The sequence below is a fragment of the Lutra lutra genome, chromosome 17, assembly GCF_902655055.1.
Source record: "Lutra lutra chromosome 17, mLutLut1.2, whole genome shotgun sequence".
Taxonomy (NCBI): Eukaryota; Metazoa; Chordata; class Mammalia; order Carnivora; family Mustelidae; genus Lutra; species Lutra lutra.
Genome location: NC_062294.1, coordinates 430,176 through 451,521, shown reverse-complemented (window position 1 = coordinate 451,521; position 21,346 = coordinate 430,176). Strand labels below are relative to the sequence as shown.

Here is a 21,346-nt window from a genome sequence, read left to right as displayed (position 1 = left end):
CGCAGGTCTCCCGAGAGCTGTGCTCTGCTGCCTGGCCCGTCTCTGCTCAGGGCAGCGACACAAGGGGTCTTGGCAGCGGGGCGGGGCCGGGGGCCTTCCGGGAGACCTTAACTGTCGCTACTCAAAGTGGGGTCCCTGGGCTTCTGTCAGGAGAGCGGGACTGAAACCGAGAGTCTCCTGAAGTGTCCACGGCCCCATGTGTCTTGTCCTTGAGAGGGTTTAGTTCAAGACACTGAAAGTTTTTTAAAGAGGGAAACGGTCCATTACCAGAGAAGTATAAGAAGCACCAGCCTTGCACGTGGGTGGGGAGCGTTCCGGCACGAGCTGTCCCTACAACAGGCTTGTCCCTGTCACTCTGGCTGAGCTGAAGTCTGGTACAGATGCCACCAGGTGTCCAGGCTGCAGCTCAGGAGCCTGTGTGGACAGAGGTACGCAAGTGGCCGCTGCTTACTACAGACCTGGCTTCACCTTCACATAAGACACTTAGTTTCCGTGGAAATGGATCTCACACTAACAGTGTCAAAGCGAGAGAGACAGAAGGACATACTGACCGCACAGGTGTGGCCTGCCCAAGCTACAGCACGTGGGTTCCAGTGGCCACCATCGGGGGCTCTGCCTCCCGTTCGGATGCTCAGACCCAGCCTTGCCGTAAACTGAGGGGGAAGGCCCTAGGAGCACACAGCCAGACCCAGAGCTGATCCGGGCTGTGCAAATTGGGAACGCGGGGAGGTGTGAAGAACCCGGGGTGCTTAAAGTGACAGGCTCTGGGGTTCATGGGCTACAGAGACGAGGCAGATGGGAGGCAGCCAGCTAGCAAGGGGCAGCAGCTTCCAGCCGGTGCAGGGGAAGAACCGCTGTGAAGCCTGGACCTCGGCGGGGATCTCGCTAATCACAGCGGCCCAGTGCCCTGTGGGCCCCTGAGGGTGGGCACGTGTCAACCCGGCATTCACAGAAGTAGAAACAAACAGGACCCTCTAGCATCTCCCCCGGCCCCATGAGCAACGTCTGGCTGCTGGCCCGGGGCAGAGGTGCAGGAGGTGAACATCCAGGACGACGCTGCTTTGATGGCAGGGGGTGGAGCTCTGTGAGGGCAACGGGGTGCCTGGCACACCTGCCCGGGACCCTGTGCCCAGACTCGGATCCCGCACTCTTTCAGGGACTGCCAAAAAGAGCCAGATCCTGTCAAAGGAAGAACAGAAGGTGGTCGCGTTCCACGAGTCGGGCCACGCCCTGGTCGGCTGGCTGCTGGAGCACACCGAGGCCGTCATGAAGGTAGGGCGTCTGCGTTGGGGCTGGGGGCTGCGAGCCCAACGGGCCCTTGAACAAAGCTGATGTGGAAGCATTGCGTATCGTGGCTTGAAGAGAAAGTGCACTGTGAGCTGGGTGTGGGCACAGGGCAGGAATGGGTGGTGTGGGACCCGTCACCCCCAGAAGCAAAGGGCGGGAGAGCCAAAGTGGGCTCTGGTCCGGGAAGTGACCGTTGTAGTCACATGATCAGCTGGGGTCTTGCTGTAGCATCGACACAGTTACTCTTGGAATGAAGAATCGCCACGTTTACCAAAAGTGTTGACCTAGTGATTGCTCACCTTAAAAATAGATGAGTTTGGTTCACATTAAAAAAAAACACCACTCTTGGAGGCGTTTTGTGAACTTGATGAAAATTTATTTGTATGTGCTGCTACCGGCAGAAACAGCTTCCCCAGAATCTGCGTGCAGGTTGCACGGCGCCCTCCGCACTGGCGGGATGCAGCCCAGATGGGGGCCGCGCCCATGCTGTGGTCCCATGGTGCCAGGAGGCAGCCGCGGCACCACAGCTTCCCAACAACGGCAGTGGGACGTGGCATCGCAAGCCCGGCACATGATCGCTACCGGGCTTCTTCTCAGAAGGGTTCGCGGCAGCCACGTGGACGGTCTGGTTGCGTCTGATGACGCCCTGTCGACCAGGCCAGTTCCTCTTACACAGTCAGCAGCGGGAGGGATCCAGTGTCTGGTGACAGATGGGGGATGCTGCCATCGCTAAGGTGCCCCGGGTCAGGCCAAGGGTGAGGAAGGCAGGGTTCAGGGCAAATGTCTGAATGCAGTATCTCAAAAACGAAAATAAAAATTAATGCAGAAAAATCCCGAATGAAGTAATGTTATTTAAAACTCCTTGTTCTCAGAATTTTCACTTTGTGGGATGTCTAAAGGGTATGTCTGTCACAATGAGAAACACCCCTCCCGAGGCAGGCCGGCTCCTCCGCCAGGGCAGGTCATGAAGCCCAGCCCCCGGTCGGGCCGTCCCTTACAGGTGTTGACACTGCAGTTTGCTTCTGTGTCGGGTTTCCATTTCCTCCTTGGACACCCTGGGCCCTGGGAGACCCCCTGGCCCACCCCGTGTGTGCACCTGCCCTCGGGCTGCTGGGAGTCAGAGCAGCAGGGCTAGTCTCCATCGTCCTTGATGTCTGTTCCCAAGCCGGTGCCTGTGACGACTGGTGCAGGACGTGCACCCACAGCAGCCCCGTCGTGCCAGTGTGCTTTCCTTCGGGCGCACGTCCGGGGGTGCACGCAAGGCACAGCCCATCTGCCTGTTGGGCTGTCCTCCATCGGGGACAGGGTCCTCCTTTGCTGTAAAATGGGGCTAGTACAGATTTGCTTCAACTGCTTTGAAACCCTCCCATTAAAGATCTGTCATACGTTTCCACACCTTCGTCTTTAAAGTCCGGATCCTGCCCGCTTACTCGCTCACTCGGCTGCGTGACGTTCTGCAGGTCTCCATCGCACCACGGACTAACGCGGCGCTGGGCTTCACTCAGATGCTCCCGAGAGACCAGCACCTCTTCACCAAGGAGCAGCTGTTCGAGCGCATGTGCATGGCCTTGGGTGGCCGCGCATCCGAAAACATCTCCTTCAACAAGGTCACTTCTGGTGAGAAGCTGGCCCGCGCGGGTTCTGAGTCCTCAAAGCGCTTTCACACCCGCAGCACTTCCGTGTGGCAGGGGGAGGGGTGTGAATCTGGGGGAGGGACTGGAACGGTGGGACAGGCTCAGTCGGCCTTCGCAGGCTGCCGCTTCACCGGGACGTCCAGAGAGGAGGTAGAGCCGTTCCTCACTTGTTGCTGTGACACTGGGGCTCAGGGTTGACAGCCGGGCCAGTGCAGAGCAGGACGTGGGCTGGAGAACTGCCAGGAAAGTGCGCCCACATGTGTACCCCAGCAGGAACTCAGAAGTGTAAGACTTCTGAGGAGCCATGACGAGATGCGCGCTTCTCCTGGGGCCTGTGCCTGTGCCAGCGGGCCCCGTGTGCCCTGACTGGGCAGTGCCTGGAGAGAAACTCTGTCCGGACCCTCCGCTGCAGGGGCTCAGGACGACCTGAGGAAGGTCACGCGCATCGCCTACTCCATGGTGAGGCAGTTTGGGATGGCGCCGAGCATCGGGCCTGTGTCCTTCCCGGAGGTGCAGGAGGGCCTCGCCGGCGTCGGCCAGCGCCCGTTCAGCCGTGGCCTGCAGGAAATGATGGACCACGTGAGTCCGCGCGGCGAGCTCAGCTTCGGTGGGGCGCGCTGCAGTGGGCTGGGGGTGGGCCTCTCTCGGGGGCTGGTGCTGCGCCCTCCGCCACACGGAGCAGAGCGCACTGTTGTGTGGCCCTCGTGGAAGACGTACCGGTCCAGAAGTCCTGGACCGCTTGCTCGCCGAGTGTTCTCAGGTGAGGACTTGGGTGGCTTCTGCTGAAAACTGTCAGTGATCTGAGACCAGGAGAGAGAAGGAACAGATGCCCCAGTGGACCCACTGTGTGCTCTGTGGGAGGCTGGGCCAGGGCAGCGTGCGGCCTGGTGCACGTGGGAGGTAGCTGCGGGCCTGGAGGACAGGGCTGGGGACGAGCATCTTCTGCAGGAGCAGTCCCAGGGGTTGGGGTGGGGGCAGCCACGCTCTCCTGGCCACGGCGAGAGAAAAGCTATGTTCCTGTCCCTGCGGCTTCTCTGTGAACTCCAGTGCCAGGATGGGCCATGCGGGACATCTGGACTGAGGTCGGCCCCCCCGTGCCTTACGTGGCTGTCGTCTTGTGTTGGCAGGAAGCAAAGCTGCTGGTGGCAAAGGCCTACAGGCACACGGAGCAGGTGCTGCAGGACAACCTGGACAAGCTGCAGGCGGTGAGGCTCTGGGTGCCGGGGTTGTCCCCACAGCGTCCTCACTCCCTGCTCCTCACGGGAACCCGCCCCGCACAGAGCCGCAGAGGACCGATCCCTGCGCAGCCGCCCCGGCCCAGCCGCATTCTCCCATTTCTCGCGCTGCCTCCTTAGCCCCTCACTGTGAGCCCGTGACACCCGACCCTTCTCAGCAGGCAGAGGGCGCGGTGCTGTTCTCCGTTAGTGTGTAGTCTGCCTTGTTTACTCCTTCCCAGCTTTTTAAGTGCTTCCTGGAACTTTTAATTTTTTTTATTTTTTAAGTAATTGCTGCCTAACGGGAGGCTCGAACTCTCAGCCCTGAGATCAGGGGCTGCGTACTCAGGTGCGCCTGGCAGTGGCTTCGTTGGTTAAGCGTCTGACTCGATTTCGGCTCAGGTCATGATCTCATGCATGTTGTGTCCTTGGAGGGCTGCTCCCAGACCAGCAGCACCTGCCTCCTGGGGGGGTGCAGGGGGCAGGTGAACAGTACAGGACTGAGCCAGAACCTGCTGCTGACAAGGCCCCAGGGGCCCAGGATGTCCTGCCTCTGTCCCGTCGGCGGGGTCCAGGGCTGAGCAGCTCGCCAGACCCGCCCGGCGGAGGAAGTGGCTGCGCCTGTCTGAGGGCCCTGGGCGTCGTTCCTCGAGGCCGCGACGGAGCCGTCAGCGACAGGGTGTGGGTGTGGGTGCGGGTGCAGGTGCGGGGCACACCAGCTCCTCCAATGTGTTCTCCACAACCACATCTGGAGAGGTGGAGGCTGCCTGCCCACAGCAGCACCTGCCCCCCACAGTCCAGCCTCTACTCGCTGTCCCACATGCAGATACACACACCGTGTTTGGTAAAGGAAGTTGAAGTTGCCCCAGAAAACAGATTTGGAAGGGAAGCAGAAAAATTAATGAGGCTGGCAGCTGGGACACCATCTCCAGGGTGCAGACAGGGAGGGATTCTTCGCCGGAGCTGCCTGCTGACACTGCTTCCCTGGGAAAGTGGCCTGCCCGGGTGTCCTGCTCACAGACAGCCCTCCCTCCAGGGTGCTCTGCTCTCAAAAGGCCCTTGTGTGTCCTTGTCTGGGACTCACACACTGCCCTGTTTGTTCCCTTAGCTGGCGAATGCCCTGCTGGAGAAGGAAGTGATAAACTACGAGGATATCGAGGCCCTCATCGGTCCACCCCCTCACGGGCCCAAGAAGATGATCGCGCCTCAGAGGTGGAGTGAGGCTGAGACGGAGAAGCAAGACCCAGGGGAGGAGGAGGCCCCTCAGCAGCCCCCACCTCCTTGACTGTGCCGCTGGGGACCTGGCCTTCCCGCCCTCCTGAGACCCGGTGAGACGGACGCCTCTGCACAGCCCTCACTGCTCTCTGAATGGCCTCCGCGATCTATTTATTGACGTCCCTCCCCGTGACTAGTAAACGTCTCTGCAGACGATCTAGCTCTGTTTCTCCGTCATTTCCCCCATGGGAGGTGCTGGGGACAGGTGCGCATGTGGATCTCAAGCTCCGGGTTTGTGACGCTGTCGTTAGACCCAGGCCCAGCCCAGCACCCGGGCCCCCAGCACCCGGCCCCCAGCACCCGGGCCCCCAGCACCCGGGCCCCCAGCACCCGGGCCCCAGCACCCGGCCCCCAGCAGCCGGGCCCCCAGCACCCGGGCCCCAGCACCCGGCCCCCAGCAGCCGGGCCCCCAGCACCCGGGCCCCAGCACCCGGCCCCCAGCACCCGGCCCCCAGCACCCGGGCCCCCAGCACCCGGGCCCCCAGCACCCGGCCCCCAGCACCCGGGCCCCCAGCACCCGGCCCCCAGCACCCGGGCCCCAGCACCCGGCCCCCAGCACCCGGCCCCCAGCACCCGGCCCCCAGCACCCGGCCCCCAGCAGCCTGTTCCTGCCTGCGTTTCCTGCAGGGCCTGTGTCTTCAGCTCCTCGGACTCCAGCAGAACGCTGACAGGGTCTGCGACGAGGGCCCCTCGGAGCTGGCGGCTGCTCTGCTCCCTCGCCGGGCCCGTCCTTGTGCTCACGCACGCACAGGGTCAGGCACTGGGCTCCGCCGCCTCAGAACACTGCCGCCTGCTGCTGTGCTCACTGGCCTGGCCACCGGCGTGCTGGTGTGCAGGGAAGGACACCCTGCAATCGGCTGTGGTACTTTCTAGTATGTTCTGTGGGTGGAGAGCCCACCTTTGTACCACATGACCAGCTATAAGCCGACAAAAGGTCATGTGTTTCAGTTTATAATCTCAGCCACATGATAACTCGTTGAGCCCCTTTTGTAGGAATCTTGGGGTAGAGGCCCTAAGACGCCCCCTCACAAGTGGGGTGCACTTGGTCCTTGTCCCCAGCGGAGTGAGCATGCACTCAGGTGTTCGTACTTGCTGCTGTCATTGCTTCTGCCTTCCCTGCAGTGGCGCTGGGAGCCATGGGCAGTAGGCACTTCCTGTCAGAATCACCCCGACATCGGGGCCCTGAGGAAACGGCAGCATGTGGGTGGGTACGGGTCACACCTGAGGGAGGGCAGCTCTGACCGGGCCCTCTTGCCTTGACACCAGTTCCCCAAACTCCTTCTCCAGATGGGCATGTGGTTAGGAAGGCTCTGATCTCCTCGGCCCAGGGTGGCACCCTCCATACCCTAACGTGGCTGTAGCCAAGCGCATCCCCTGCACTTGACCATTAAAGTGGCCTTTGGAAAACCCTTAGCTGTGACCCGGAAGGCACTTAGGAATTGGAACAGCGTGAAAAGCGGCCCCCTGCCCTGGTGGAGACCAGCGCAGCCTGCACCCCCAGCACTCACGGGTGTGAGGGAGTCCCCTGATGCTGACTGCCAGAAGCCAGCTGTTGGCTGACCTTCCCACTGGTCCTCAGGGACGCCACCTCCAGGCCCAGACATGGGTGCTCAAGAGCGCCAGAGTCAGGCCTCCCCCACTCCCTCCTCATGGACTCAGGCTGCCTAGTAAGGAGCCTTCTCCAGCTGCACGTGCGTCCCAGGAGCAGTGAGACCCAACACTGGAGGGCAGCCCTGACCCTCTGCCCTCCCCCCAGCACAGCTGATGTAACAAGGCCTGACTACAGCTTCTGGAACGCACCGAGAAAGACAACGTTTTTGTTTGGTAGAAATCTCTACACGCAACGTGGGGCTTGAACTCAGCGACCTGGACATCAAAAGTCACATGTTCTGCCTGGGCCAGCTGGACGTCCTGAGAAAGACACATGCCTTTTTTGTTTGTTTTTTTTTTTTTTAAGATTTTATTTATTTGACAGAAAAGGAGAGAGGAAACACAAGCAGGGTCGGGGGAGTGTGAGAGGGAGAAGCAGGCTTCCTGCAGAACAGGGAGCCCGATACAGGGCTCAATCCCAGGACCCTGGAATTGTGATCTGGGCAGAAGGCAGACGCTTAACGACTGAGCACCCAGGCGTCAACAGGGATATTTAACACAATCATCTTCAGGAGACTGAAAAGTATCAAGAGAAATTAACGTGTGCTCTTAAATAATACAGACAGTTCTCTACTGTAATATACACTCACCAACAAACACGTATGTTCTGTTATGCTTAATCAAAGCTTACTTTTTGTTTTGGTGTAAGAGATACTTAGTTTCAGGTGTACCGTGTAATGTGCCAACGTTCATCCCTATTGCAAAATGATCATAATGAGCCCAGTTAACGCCTGTTGTCATGCAGATATTTTAAATAGAACATTTATGATTACAACACTAATATTCTTTCTGCTGCCTTTCATTGACATCAAGTGCTCCTTCAGGTTATAGGAATCTTTGAATTAGCCTACAGCTGATCTTTGTGTAGACCAAGATTCTGGAAAGCTGAGATGCTGGGTAGTCAACGAGTTCTGTGATTAAGCAGCAAATGTTATCTTGGCCTAGCTGTTATTGGGTTATTGCTTTTCCCAATTCAATAATTACCCCGTATTCATAGGACAAAGCATGCTAATTTTTGCGAAATGTTTTGGGATAGAACTTTTACCCCCCAAACACGAAAAAAATCACTTTGCCCCTATGAAACTAATTTTAAAAATCGAGGCGGTATGTCTGAGAGGGCTCCCAACACTGCTGGTGACTGTTGTAGCTGGGATTTCCTTGAAGAACACCCAGGGCACCAGCCGGCGGACCGGCCAGGGACAAGTACTGAGTGAGGAGGCTGTGCTGTGAGGAACGGACTGAGTCTCGCAGGGAAACTCTATGAGGCTGTGCACAGCATCCTCCCACACCTTGCGGGTGTCCATCCAGGAATCGCCAGCCACCTTAAATGCAGTTCCCTGGGGGAAGAGAGGGCCTCTTTTAGTGGCCCTTGGAGGCCCAAGTCTGGGACAAAAGCCTGGAGCAGACCTGTGGCTGTGGATTTCTGTGCCCAGGACATGGTCTGTCCCAACAGCTACTGGTTGTTTGTTTAAGATTTTATTTATCTATTTGACAGATCCCAAGTAGGCAGAGAGGGAAGCAGGCTCCCCGCTGAGCAGAGAGCCCCATGTGGAGCTCAATCCCAGGACCTTGAGATCATGACCTGAGCCGAAGGCAGAGGCTTAACCCACTGAGCCGCCCGGGCGCCCCCACAGCTACTGATTTTTAAAACACTTGAGCCAGCCAAGTCTTTGTATCAGAAGGACTCCTGCTCCGTGGTTGACAATGTTCCTTCTCCTGTCTCCTAAGTAGAACGCCGAGCCTGTCCCCAACAGGATTTCACATCAGAAGCAGTTTCCCCTCACTATTCTGCACCCTTTTAAAAGACAGTAAGCGTGTGGAGCATTCAAGAATGGGACACCGGAGTCTGTGTCGGGCATGGCGTGCACTGCAGACCAAGACTCTTCAGCTCCAACTTCACTTTCTCACCGCCACCATCATCTGGGCAGTGATTCTATTTTCAGACCTCTGTCCCCCAACCAGCGACCCAGGGCCACATCTTCACTGTGAGTGGCTGGCGCTCAGGTGGAGATGTGGGTCAGGGCAGACGGAACTGCATGAGTGTGGGGGTCTATCCAGAAAGAGAAATTGGGGGTCGGGATAGGAATGTGCCCGAGATTAGTAAGAGCAATGATCCACTGCAAGGGGTCTGAGAAAGGCCTGGGACGTGCAGGCTGACGCTGGACAGAAGACATGCTAAGAAACGCGGCATGGGCCACGGCAAGTGTTCCTTCAACGAACGTCTCCTCCAGCATCACTCTGCCGCAGCGACGATGCCGTCACAGAGTGCGGGTCCAAGCTCCAGGGCCACACGAAGAAAGTGACGGGAGACCGCGGAGAACCCCTCTCAAGGTTTTGTGAGGGACCACCCGCTCCGTCCCCTCCTCCCCGGCAGGGTTCCTACCACCTCCCACGGAAGTAGAGCCGGTCCTGGGGCCCATCAGTCCTCCCACTTCGCAGAGGAGGAAAGTTCCGATAAGGTGCCCTACGCCTCGGAGAGTAGCGCAGACCTCGAACCCACGCCACCTCCACAGCCACGTTCCCTGGCTTGTCACTTCTTCCTGACTTGTCACTGGCCGCCCGTTAGCGCAGCCGAGCCCGAGGCGGCCGCAGACTTCCGACCTCACCTGCGCTCCGCGGGCCGCTGCCACTTCCCAGCCGCAGCGCGCGGCTCCCCCCGGCCCCGCATTCGCCTGCACCTGAGCCAGAGCGGAGCTGAGCTCGTCCCCGTCCCCGCCGCGCGCGCGGCCTCCGGAGGCAGGGCCGCCCCGCCCCGGTCCACGCAGGCCTGGGGCGCCGAACTGACCGCAAGGGCCCGCGCAGGACACAGGCCGTGTCCCCGCCCAGCCCTGCGGTCCCGCGGTGCCTCGCAGCCCGATTTCGCCGACACCCGAGCGCGTCTCGGCGGCGCGGAGGCCTGCACCTGCCGCGCTCCGCTCCGGGATCTCCGGCGGACGGTAGTCCCGGGGGCAGGCTCGGCGCCGGGGACCGGGGCGGGAAGGAAGGGCTCAGGGAGGGACGCGCGGGTCCCGACGCGCCGGGAGAGGAGCCGACGCGCGGGCACGGGTCACGGCAGGCGGCCTGGCTCCTCAGCATCCCCTCGCGCGGGCGGCGGAGCGCGGCCGCCCCGCGCCCCCAGCCGCAGCCGCCCGCCCCGGAGCGCCGGCTGTGCGCAGAGCTCCCGCCCCGAGGGGAGGAGCGGCCCGAGGGGCTCCGGGGTGGCTGCGCGGCCGCCTTCCGCCCGGGCCACGGCCTCGGGACGCTCCGCGTCGGCCCCCGCTCGGCGGGGGGCGGGCTCCTCGCTCCGCCCGGCCCGCGCGCTCCCCTCGGGAGTCCGGGCGGGGCGGCGAGCCCCGGGGCCGGGACGCGGGGGCGGCGCCGGAGGGTGAGGGGCGCGGACCGAGTCCCGTGACGTGCGCGCCCTCCTCGCCGCACTCGGCCCCCGAAGCGCCGCTGTCCCGCCCGGCCGGGTGTTCATCTCCCAGGGCCGCGGGGACCCGCCGCGCGGCCGGGGTCGAAGGGCGGCGGGGAGGGCGCGCACGTCACTTCCGCGATCCCCGGCTCTGACTGGCCGGGACGCCTCGGCGCTTCTGATTGGCTGAGCCCGGCACCATCCCGGGGTGCTTTGCGGCGCCGGCTCTTTTCCGCCGGCTGTTCTCCCTCGGAGGAGGTGAGTGCGCGGGCTCGCGGCGCCATTGGCGGCCTCGGGCCTCATCCGCTGCCATCCGCGGCCATCGGCGTGGGGCTGCTCCGGGCGCCGCCGCAGAGGGGCTCCGGGCCCGCGCGGCAGACAGGAGAGGGCCGTGGTCCGGGCCCTGACTCGTTCCCCGCGCCCCCAGGCCCGTAGACAGCAGCCATGGCGCCCAGCCGGAACGGCATGATCCTGAAGCCGCACTTCCACAAGGACTGGCAGCGGCGCGTGGCCACGTGGTTCAACCAGCCGGCGCGGAAGATCCGCAGGTGAGCGGCGGGGCGGGGTGGTGGGGCCGGTGCGGGGACGCGGGGCCGGCCGCGGGGCGGGGGGGGGCAGCCCGCGCCTTCCCCGTCCCCCCGTGGGCGAGCCGACCGCTGTGTGCGCAGACGCAAGGCCCGCCAGGCCAAGGCCCGCCGCATCGCCCCGCGCCCCGCGTCCGGGCCCATCCGGCCCATCGTGCGCTGCCCCACGGTGCGGTACCACACCAGAGTGCGCGCCGGCCGGGGCTTCAGCCTGGAGGAGCTGCGGGTGAGTGCGGGCGGGCGGGGGCGGGCGGGCGAGTGCGGGCGGGCGGGCGGGCGCGCGCAGCCCGTGATGACCGTCTCCGGAATCGCTGCGCTCCGTGATGAAACCGCGCTCGAACCCTTGTGCGTCTGACGGCTGCGCGCGGCGGCGGGGGGCGGCGGGGGGCGGCGCGGGGCCCGCGGGGGCTTCATGCGCGTCCGGTCGGCAGGCGGCCGGCATCCACCGGAGGGTGGCGCGCACCATCGGCGTCTCGGTGGACCCGCGGCGGCGGAACCAGTCCTCGGAGGCGCTGCAGGCCAACGTGCAGCGGCTGAAGGAGTACCGCTCCAAGCTGCTGCTGTTCCCGCGCCGGCCGGCCGCGCCGCGGAAGGGCGACGGCTCGGTGAGTGCGGGGCGGGGGCGGCGGGAAGGGGGCTGTGAGCTTGGCGCCTTGGGCGTCTCGCTGAGCCCCGGGGCTCTCGTTTCCTCACACGCAGGCTGAGGAGCTGAAACTGGCGACGCAGCTGACGGGCCCCGTCATGCCCATCCGGAACGTAAGCGCGTGTCTGCGGGCGGGCGGGCGGCGCGCTGGCCCGAGGGGCTCAGGCCGCGGGTGCCAGCAGGGCCGGGGTGGTTTTATGGCGCATGGAAAGGGTCCCCCGAACTCTGGAGGATCGTCCGCCCCCGTCGCAGCTGGGCTCTTTGCGGAGGGCCTTGCCCTCTCCTTTGGGGACGTGCGTGTCACACTCACACCTCCCACTGCCGGGGAAGGCCGGGCCACGGGTCACTCTGCCGCGTGGTGCTCCTGCAAACCACTGGGCTCTAGAGGCTCCTCTGGCAGGAGAAACGGGCCCAGAACTGCACACACCTGAGGTGGTTGCTTCTGCCCTGTGTTTGGGGTGACCCCAGGAGGCTCCTTGTAATCTTCTTGGTGGCTTCCGTGGGGCTTTTGAGCAGCGGGCAGGCAGACCCAGCTCCTCCAGGGTTTCTGCTGACCTCAGAGGCCACACACGGCCTTGACGCCCCGCGTTCCGTTCAGGTCTATAAGAAGGAGAAAGCCAGAGTCCTCACGGAGGAGGAGAAGAACTTCAAGGCGTTCGCCAGTCTTCGCATGGCCCGTGCCAATGCCCGGCTCTTCGGCATCCGGGCGAAAAGGGCCAAGGAAGCTGCAGAGCAGGATGTTGAAAAGAAGAAATAAAGTGTCATTGGCAACTTGTGACGCCTGCGGTCTGCGTGTGGCGGCGGTCTTCTGGGAGGGCTTGGGGGCCAGAACTTGGGAACACGTGTCCTTCCCGGCTGGGACCTGGCCGGAGCGATAGCATCTTTGCGTGGCAGCCCGAAGGCGGAATCGCATCTTCTGTGCTTTAGGACTGTCGACCGGGTCACTCGCGCCCCTGTCTCGTGCGCGTGTCCCGGAGAGGAACCGTTAAATGGAGCAGTTACCACTTGCTGGAGTGTTTGGGGGTCGAGGGTCGGGGGCCGGGTCTTCCTGGGCCTGTCTGCGCCCGGCACGCATGCCCCGGTGCACACAGCTGGGGCTGGGCTGCCCCGAGCCCGTCCTCAGGCTCCTGTGCCTGCGTGGCGGCTGGGCAGAGCCGGGGTAGCTTCAGGCCCACACCGGAGGAAGGCTGGGGGCTGGACACGCAGGACCTCAGCTGGATCCCTTGTGGCGCAGCCCCCAGGTTCCTCTGAAGCCACAGCCACTGCCCACGTGGGGTGCTGAGATGGGGCCCGAGCAGGGCCTGCTGGGAAGAGCCGCTCTGCGAGCTGTTCGGTTTGGATACTCCGGCTCTGCGGGTGTGGGCCTCCAGCAACCGGGAGTGCCGACAGCTGGGCCACTGGTGTCCGCACCCGGAGCCAAATCCCAGTGGGATCTCATGTAACATGACCTGGAAGGCTGGTCACTTTGCACTCACGAAACCTGGTCACTTTGCACTCACGAAACGCAGTTTGGGAGCCTGGTCCCTGGCAGTCCCATAGACAGAACAGGGTGGGGCTGCCCTTGGGTGACTTGGCCTCCGTTCCCTGTGGCTTGTGCCGAGGAGCTGGACTCGGCCTACGCAGTGGTGGGTAGCCAGGCCCTGGGTGTGGTCTTGATGGGTCAGGGAGTCCAGGCCTCTGGGTCTGTGCAGGGTGGGGGCCCCCTGTGCTCCAGCCTCGGGCAGGAGGGGAAGGAGCATCCGTGTACCCTTAGACATCACTTCGCCTTCACCTACATGCCCTGTTCCCTTTCTGGCATCGTGCCACCGGAGCGAAGGGCCTTTCTGGGTACAAGGAGCACTGGGAACAGGCCGGGCACCTGCCGGGGAGAGGGTGGGAGGGGGACCTGTGCTCTAGGGCCCTGTTGGCGGGTTCTCAATACATGGGTGTGTCCATGGTGGCAGTGGGTCATCTTGACAAAGCCACTTCCCTGAGTACCTTCTCCCCGTCACCGCTCAGAGCCGCGAGTGCTCGGTCAGCTAGACATGCCATCTGGTGAAGCCAGGCAGGAGGGAAGCCTTGGGCAGCTGGGCCCATAAGCCGACAGGAGGCTCAGCGGGGCTTTGGAAGGTGCCAGGGCCCAAGCACTGGGTCCACCGTACTCCCTGACCTGAGGCTGTGAAGACTGACTGCTGTGGCCCACAGTGCCCTCAGTGGCAAGTCCCTCGATGTCTGTGTCCACCGCAGCTGACCTAGGTCCCTTACGTGAGTCTGCTGTGAGCCAGGAGCACAGATGGAGAGCTCAGCTGGTGTCCCCTCTGAGCCTGGGAAGCAGTGCCAGCCCAGACTGTCCCTGAGCTGAGGAAGTCTCCCGTGAGCTGCTGCTGGCCGGCGTCCAGACCCTGAATTCCTGCGGGTGTCCCGCTGAAGCCCTGGGCTGTAACCCAGACCTTGGAACTGGGGAGAGAGTGTGAACTCACAGGTTCTCTCCAGGGGCTGGGGGACCGCTCCCTCGGTGTCTGTGTGTCCGCTCCAAGGGATGAGGGGGTCCTTCATCCACAGCCCATCCCCTGGCCCACGGCAGTAGGAATCCCAGCCTTAGGATTCCAGCTCCTGGGGATTTTCCCTCGAGTGTTGGCGGAACTCCCAAGAGAGGGGGCTCCCTACCCCGCCTCAAGGGAGCAGCCCCTGATGCCACAGCAACGAGAAAATGAGGCCTCCGTCCTCTCCGGGTGAGGAACTGGAGTCCATCCACCAAGGCCTCCACTGAGACGCCCCTGAGCAGGGACCCCAGCTGTAGTTGGCCTTCACCTGTGCGTGTGGTTAATTGGAAAACCAACCCCGGGACAGGCATTATTTTCCTTTATCCCTTTCTGCCCCTGGGTGGAATCCCATCGGCAGGCTGGGCTCTGTATGTGGCCATTGCCCCTCAGAGAAGTGGGCGGGGGGTCAGGCAGTCATCTGGGGGTTGCAGGTGTATTTGGGGGTCAGATTCCCAAAGTGGGTGCTGAGGTGTTGCTAGCAATACCCACAGTGGCCAGCAGGGGCGCTCGCGCAGGAGCCGCCCACACGTGGCCCAAGAGGCCGGTTCACCTCTTCGCTTGTTTTCAGATCCGACTTGCTCTGATAGGAATTGCAAATACTTTTTCTCAGTTTATTGTTTATTTTTCTTCTTTTTCATGTGACATTGGGGTTTTTCTCTAATCTTCCCCAGCTGCCTTTCCTTTTTTGATTATCTTAAAGTTACCGTACAGTATTTTTCAATCTGGAGAGAAGGTATACGGATGGTGCCCCCTTCCCAGGACGAATTGCTTTTGAATCTGTACCATATAGTTGCTTTGTTAAATATCTACAGTTGTGCTATTTTTATTTTTATTTTTTTTTAAAGATTTTATTTATTTATTTGACAGAGATCACAAGTAGAGAGGCAGGCAGAGAGAGAGACAGAGAGAGAGAGGGAAGCAGGCTCCCCGCTGAGCAGAGAGCCCGATGTGGGCCTCGATCCCAGGACCCTGAGATCATGACCTGAGCCGCAGGCAGCGGCTTAACCCACTGAGCCACCCAGGCGCCCAAGTTGTGCTATTTTTAAAAAGAAGGATTAAAATTAACACTAATTTCCACTTGCTTGAAACTTGTAATTTAGGAGGAAAACTTCAGTTGTTTTCGGTTCTGTAGTCTTTTCCCCCCTTGACTCAGCTCAGCTGGACCCAGAGAGTAGAAGGGGCGCGTGCGGAGGGCTCTTCTCTTCTCCTGTCCCACGTGCTTGGGTTTGCGTTTGTAGGTAGTTGTACCCACCACGTTTTCTGTGATGGTGTCTTTAAGTTATAAAAAAAAAAGTTGTGCTCTTAGTTTAAAAGGAAAAAAGCATCAACAGAAAAGCATCCCTTTTCCACCTCTGCCCTCCCAGCCCCTGGAATGACTCGTGCGCCTGCCCAGTGGTTTGTGTGAAGTTCTGTTCTGGTGCAAACACCTGGGCCTTGGGACGCCTGCGTGAAGCATTTCAGCTCAGGTCATGATCTCAGGGGCATGAGATGGAGCCCCTCGTCAGGCTTGGGATTCTCCCCCTCTCCTGCCCTTCTTGTGCTCTTGCTCTCTCTAAAATAAGTAAATAAGTCTTCTGGGCCTTTTGTTTGTTTTTTGAGGAGGCTTTTGTTTTTTTAAATTTTATTTATTTATTTATTCAACAGACAAGATCACAAGTAGGCAGAGAGGCAGGCAGAGAGAGAGGAGAAAGAAGGCTCCCCGCCGAGCAGAGAGCCCTATGTGGGGCTCTATCCCAGGACCCTGGGAACACGACCTGAGCCGAAGGCGGAGGCTTAACTTACTGAGCCCCCCAGGTGCCACGAGAAGGCTTTTGTTTTTATGAAAAATGGGGGAGCACCTGGACGGCTCCTTCAGAAGAGTGCGTCGTGCACCGTGGGTTCAAGCCCCACATGGGATGCAGAGATGACTTAAATAGTAAGTCAAAAGCACACGGAATCCCGTTGTGTGCTGTACCGTATTGTGCTTGTCCACCCGGGTCTCTCTCACTTCTCTACCATGTCTACAGAGGACCCCGGGAAGGGATGGGTGACATTTGGGGAACCCTGGAATGCTGCTGTTTTTGTGTTTAAGGGTTTTATTTGAGAGAGCACGTGAGCGGTAGGGTGGGTGGCATGGAGAGAGCAGAGAGAGATGGGGAAGCAGGCCCACTGTCCAGCAGGGAGCCCGACACGGGGTTCCATTCCAGGATCCTGAGATCATGTCCTGAGCCAAAGGCAGGTGCTTCACCAAATGAGCCACTTAGGTGCCCTGGAATGCTGCTGTTTTAACTTGTATTTTTGTTTGTTTGTGAAGCCGAGCCTTTCTTCTCATTTGCTGGCAAATTTATCTTTTTCTGTGATTCATCTGTCAAATCTTTTGTCCATTTTTTAAAAGATTTTTATTTATTTATTTGACAGAGAGGCAGGCAGAGAGAGAGGGGAAAGCCGGCTAGAGAGCCCGATGCGGGGCTCGATCCCAGGACCCCGGGATCATGACCTGAGCCGAAGGCAGAAGCTTTAACCGACTGAGCCACCCAGGCGCCTCCATTTTTCTATTGTGAATATTTGTCATTTTCTTGAATTGCAGCAGCTTTGTGCATATTAAGGAAATATGTCTTCTGTCATATGTGGACAGGTTTTTTTCCAGTTTATTCTTTTACTTTTGAGTCTTGTTTCTATCTTTTTTTTTTTTTTTTAATCCAATTCACCCACTGGGGCTCAAATTCATGACCTTGCGATCAATCAAGAGTCAGATACTCTACCAAGTGAGACTCCCTGAGTCTTGCTTATATCCTGAGGGCCTGGGGTGCTGTCTTTTGGGGGACGGTGTGGTGTAGTAGGAAGACCACAGCTTGGCTTCTATAGTGGACGCTGCATCCTTGTTTGGCCCGTCAGCATCAGAATGCTCCCTGGGACTTCATTGTTGGGTCTTGTGCAAGTGGAACTCTGGTCTTCTGTAGGAGCTTAGGGCGCCTTACTCCCTGCCTCCGTCACTGCAGTACCCTGGCCCATGTGGCCATGCTCCACACGTTGCAGGGCCTGGCCCCTGTCCCCAGCTGGGTCCCATCCCTGGTGAGGCGCCTCAGCATCCTCACCGCGGGTGTGGTGTGTTACCCCCACCCATTGTAGGAGTTCCCAATGTTCGGTCCTTGGTGGCTCCCTCGGCCAGAGTCAGCCCTCAGCTGAGCTCGCTGACCCCGGGCTGGCTCCGGGCCTGCCAGGTGCTGGCGTCGCGCACTTCCCTTCAACAAGCACCGAGTGCCAACTGAGCACTAGGAAGCACAGTGAGCTGGCGGTCCCAGACCACAAAAGCAAGCAGAGCCGGAAGATGGGGCGGGTGCTGGGCGGGTGGGCCAGGGACAGTAGAAAGTGATATGCTGGGGCGCCTGGGGGGCTCAGTGGGTTGAGCCTCTGCCTTCGGTTCAGGTTATGATCCCAGGGTGCTGGGATCGAGCCTCACATCGGGCTCTCTGCTCAGTGGGGAGCCTGCTCCTCCCTCTCTCTCTGCCTGCCTCTCGCCTACTTGTGATCTCTGTCTGTCAAATAAATAAATAAAAATCATTAAAAAAAAAAAGTGATGTGGACGGAGTCCTGTAAGGACAACAGATGAGGGGAGAACATTAATTCAGTATTTCTTCAGCACGCGCTGTGTGCCAGGCACGGTCCCAGGCTGCAGGGCCCGCTGTAAACAGCCGAACCGATGGTGCGCACCCTTGCCTTCCCAGGGTTTCCAGTCTCGAGGGTCTGCAGACACAGGCTCTGGCAGACCCCCACTCCCCTCCCTGCAGTGTCCCGGGCACATGTCTCCTCACGGGTCACTGGGAGGGGACATCAATAATGAAAATAAGGGGGCATCTGGGTGGCTCAGTTTGTTCCCAGGGTCCCAGGATGGAGCCCACATCGGGCTCCCAGCTCAGCTTCTCTCTGTCGCTCCGCTCTCTCTCAAACAAATAAAACTGAAAAGAAGGGGCAGGCTCAGAGCCCCTGCCAGCAGGCGCCAGCAGCTCCTCTTTCTCCCCGGACGTGTCTCCTTCACACGGTCCTGGGACGGGATAGGCGACGTGCAGGGCACATACTCAGCACCTACTGCATGTGAGGCCCTGGGGGTGCCCTCAGGATGCAGCTGAGTGACTCCTCCTCACAGCTGAACGAGAAGCCAGAACACGGCGGAGGTGAAGGCCTGGGCTTGGGGAAGGGCTGACCCGAAGTGCAGCCAAAGCAGGCCCCAGGATTGCCAGCAAGGACCAGCCGGCTGTGGCCGGGCTGCAGGAGGACTGTCCAGAGAGCCGGGGCCTGGAGAAGGGCCATCGGTGTAAGAAGAGGGGACTTGGCCTTCCAGAGTCTTCTCCAGACCCTGCTCCTGGGAAAGGCTCTGAGTGGGTCCCCCCCACCGCGTCCAACTCCTCAGGGCTGCTTCCCCAGAACGCCGAGGGCTGGGGCACCCGGTTGCTGGGCGGGGGGTGTGGGGTGGCACGGGGGCAGGGAAAGTATGTTGCTCGCCCTGGCTCTGCGCCCCTCAGCTCCAGGGCCCCCTCCTTTTCACACCTGTTTCCACAGTGGCAGAGTGACCCCCGATTCCAGATGCTGGGGGGCCAGATGGAATGCAGCATAATGGCACCTTCTGAAAATCTCCCCAGAAAGGGGGATGCTTGCTGGGGAGAAGGAGGCAAAACTGGGTCAGTGATGAAAGGGACAGGATATGGCGACAGTGTAAAAGCGCCATCCAGGCGGCTTGCTCCGAGAATATCATCAAAAGCCCCCAATGAGTCAGACAGGAAGAAAACCAGGACGTCCATCTGCTGGAGACACCAGCCCTGTGGACCCTGCCTGCCGCCCTGACCCACACGGCTGTCATCCCCACCGGGACCCTGTGGGCAGCTGTGTCCTCATGGTCTCCTGCTCCTGCTCCAGCCCCTGGTCCCTGCCAGCTGACAGCCAGGCCCTGGTTTCATGCCGCCCCTTAGGTGTGCGTTGGACCCGGCGGCTTCTACTTGAAGAGAACAAAAGCGAACACCAGGTTGAGGTTACATTACACAGATATGAAGTTGAGGTGGCTCCTTGTGGTTTCTCTCTCTCTCCCAACCTCCTCCTGCCCCCCCAGATTACCTGCCCTGAGAAGGCAGGCTGCTGGGGTCCCCAGGGCCAGCCTGCAGCACAGAAGGTCTCCTGGGTCTAGGAAACCCAGGAGGGGGACAGCTGGTTCTGGACAGCATCTGGACTGTGGCCCCAGGCAGACGTCCTAGCCGTTCTGTCAGACTCAGCTGATAGCAAAGGGGCTCAGGTGGGCAAGTGCTCCATGTCCTAACAGTTGGCTGTGACTTTTTGGGGGTGGGGGAACAGCAAAGCTACTGAGACACACTCGGGGGCCAGGATGGGCAAAGAAGGCTTGAGTACCGTGTTCTGAGCAGAGTCGAAGGGTTCAAGTTAAATTCTAGCTCTGTCCCTGCTGTGTGACCTCAGCCAAGGCATCACTCTCTCTGAGCCATGGTCTTATCATTGATAAAACAGATGACATCACCTGCCTGGAAGGAACGAAGGGCTGGAGGGAACGGCACCAGAGACGGAATGTGAGAAGGCTCCAAGGTAGGGGACACAGATCCCTTGGAGTGAGAAGGGGTCCTATCAGCACTCCTTGTATCTGACCGTGTTTGTGTTCAGGGAGGTCTGTGCGTGCGTCCATGTTGTGTGTGTGTGTGTGTGTGTGTGTGTGTGACCTGTGTGTGACGCAGGCAGGTCTGTGGAGTGAGGGAGGAAAGTCCCAGCACCCTGCCTCAGTCCCAGCTCTCCGACGCTGTGATGACAGGTGGCCACGGGTCCGAGGCCCAGCCATGACCACAGGCATGGGTCGTTCCAGCCAGGGTGGCCCTGGGAGTGACGGTCAGATTTCTAAAGTGAGGCAAATGGCAAATCCTGTAGGAAAACGACCCAGTCGAGAAGGTTGCAGATGTTCTGAGATAAAACAGCATTTCTTGCGAGGAAAGAAACAAAGGAAGAGGGTTGGTTTGCCGCCAACTTACAGAAAGAAGCACCAGTCAGGCCTGAGACTCGTTTCCTTTCTGAAAATCCTGTTGGCTCCCCCCACCACACCCCTTCTCCTACAGTTTCTACATTGTCCACAGGCCTTCCCAAACAACCTCCCGGCTTTGCCCCACGAGGAGCTGGACCACGATGGAGGGGTGCGGCAGGCTGCCTCTCCCCACCGCCTGGTCCCACACACACCGCCGGGAGGTGACTCTCTGCTCTTGTCTCCACTTCCCAGGTTGGGGGACAGAAGCGCTGAGCGGTTCTGGAATGTGCTCGAGGCCAGAGCTGTGGGGGCAAGGGCCCGGAGCTCAGGGAGGGCTGTGGGAATCAGCTGCAAGAGGCCACTGGGGCTTGAAATGCTGGTCAGCCAAAGCAAGGATGCTTCCTTGTTGCTCTAAAAATTAACGATTTGGAAGCATCACAAGAACCAAAGGGGAGTGAGTCAAACCCATTAGGAATGGTTGTTTCGATCATCTGGGACCACGGCTGGCTGGCTGGAGCTGGGTTAGCCAGCGGCAGGGGTGAGGCAGTGGGAGCTGGGTGACCTCACACTGATGTGGCCCGACCAGGGCTTGGCGAACCTTTTCTTAAAGGAAGAGCGAGTGAGTACTTCAGACATCGTCACAGCGTCTGAGCTCTGGTCTGGGAGCAGCATCGGCCACAGAAAATATGGGAACCGACAGGCCTGACTGTGTTCCAATTAAACTGTATTTGCCATGCAGGCGGCTGCCAGATCTGGGGGACCTGGGGGACTGAAGCTCCCTGGGGCCCTGCCGTGGGCCTGCTTGTACTGAGGGACAGCGTCCGTCTGTTTGGTCTGCTGGTCACCCAGCAGACACTAATCTCTCACAGTCCAGGAGGCTGGAAGCCTAGGGTCAAGGTGCTGGCACACTCCGCCGCCTCCACTTGCCGAGTCCTTGGATGGAAGGGGCAAGGGCACTCTGTGAGCACGAATTCCGTTCATAAGCCCCCACCAACACCTCCCAAAGGCCCACCCCCCTCCCTCCAGAGCGTTGGGGTTAGGGTTTCAGCACATGGATTTGGGAGGGAGACACAAAGATTCGGTCTGTGGCACGGAAGAATGCTGTGAGGTGTTGTTAATAATAGAAGAAAGAAACCAGTTACGCAGCAGAACTCATTTGC

General features: G+C 60.2%; 3 protein-coding genes and 1 non-coding gene across 5 annotated transcripts in view; 3 read left to right on the top strand and 1 right to left on the bottom strand.

Moving 5' to 3' along the window:
* Nucleotides 1-5,566, top strand: part of SPG7 (SPG7 matrix AAA peptidase subunit, paraplegin) — a 29,234-nt gene extending 23,668 nt beyond the window's left edge. For both annotated transcript variants that reach the window (XM_047710081.1, XM_047710080.1), the window contains 5 exons: nt 1,157-1,272; nt 2,748-2,904; nt 3,334-3,500; nt 4,049-4,126; nt 5,244-5,566. In XM_047710081.1, the coding sequence (XP_047566037.1) occupies nt 1,157-1,272; nt 2,748-2,904; nt 3,334-3,500; nt 4,049-4,126; nt 5,244-5,420 (695 nt within the window). In that variant the 3' untranslated portion in view covers nt 5,421-5,566. The remainder of the gene's footprint in view (nt 1-1,156; nt 1,273-2,747; nt 2,905-3,333; nt 3,501-4,048; nt 4,127-5,243) is intronic.
* A 1,863-nt stretch (nt 5,567-7,429) lies between these two features.
* Nucleotides 7,430-10,735, bottom strand: LOC125089484 (collagen alpha-2(I) chain-like). The gene is made up of 3 exons (XM_047711706.1): nt 10,581-10,735; nt 10,247-10,492; nt 7,430-10,033 (listed from the first exon to the last, which is right to left on the bottom strand). Exons 1-3 carry the CDS (start codon nt 10,733-10,735, stop codon nt 9,319-9,321), a joined length of 1,116 nt encoding a protein of 371 aa, XP_047567662.1. The 3' UTR covers nt 7,430-9,318.
* Nucleotides 10,558-12,451, top strand: RPL13 (ribosomal protein L13). Its single transcript, XM_047710155.1, has 6 exons — nt 10,558-10,709; nt 10,879-10,999; nt 11,120-11,261; nt 11,467-11,640; nt 11,735-11,791; nt 12,277-12,451. Exons 2-6 carry the CDS (start codon nt 10,896-10,898, stop codon nt 12,433-12,435), a joined length of 636 nt encoding a protein of 211 aa, XP_047566111.1. The 5' UTR covers nt 10,558-10,709; nt 10,879-10,895; the 3' UTR covers nt 12,436-12,451.
* LOC125090065 (small nucleolar RNA MBII-202) lies at nt 11,326-11,407 on the top strand. Its single transcript, XR_007124171.1, has one exon. It is a non-coding gene; the product is annotated as a small nucleolar RNA MBII-202 (small nucleolar RNA).
* Nucleotides 12,452-21,346: the final 8,895 nt, after the last annotated feature.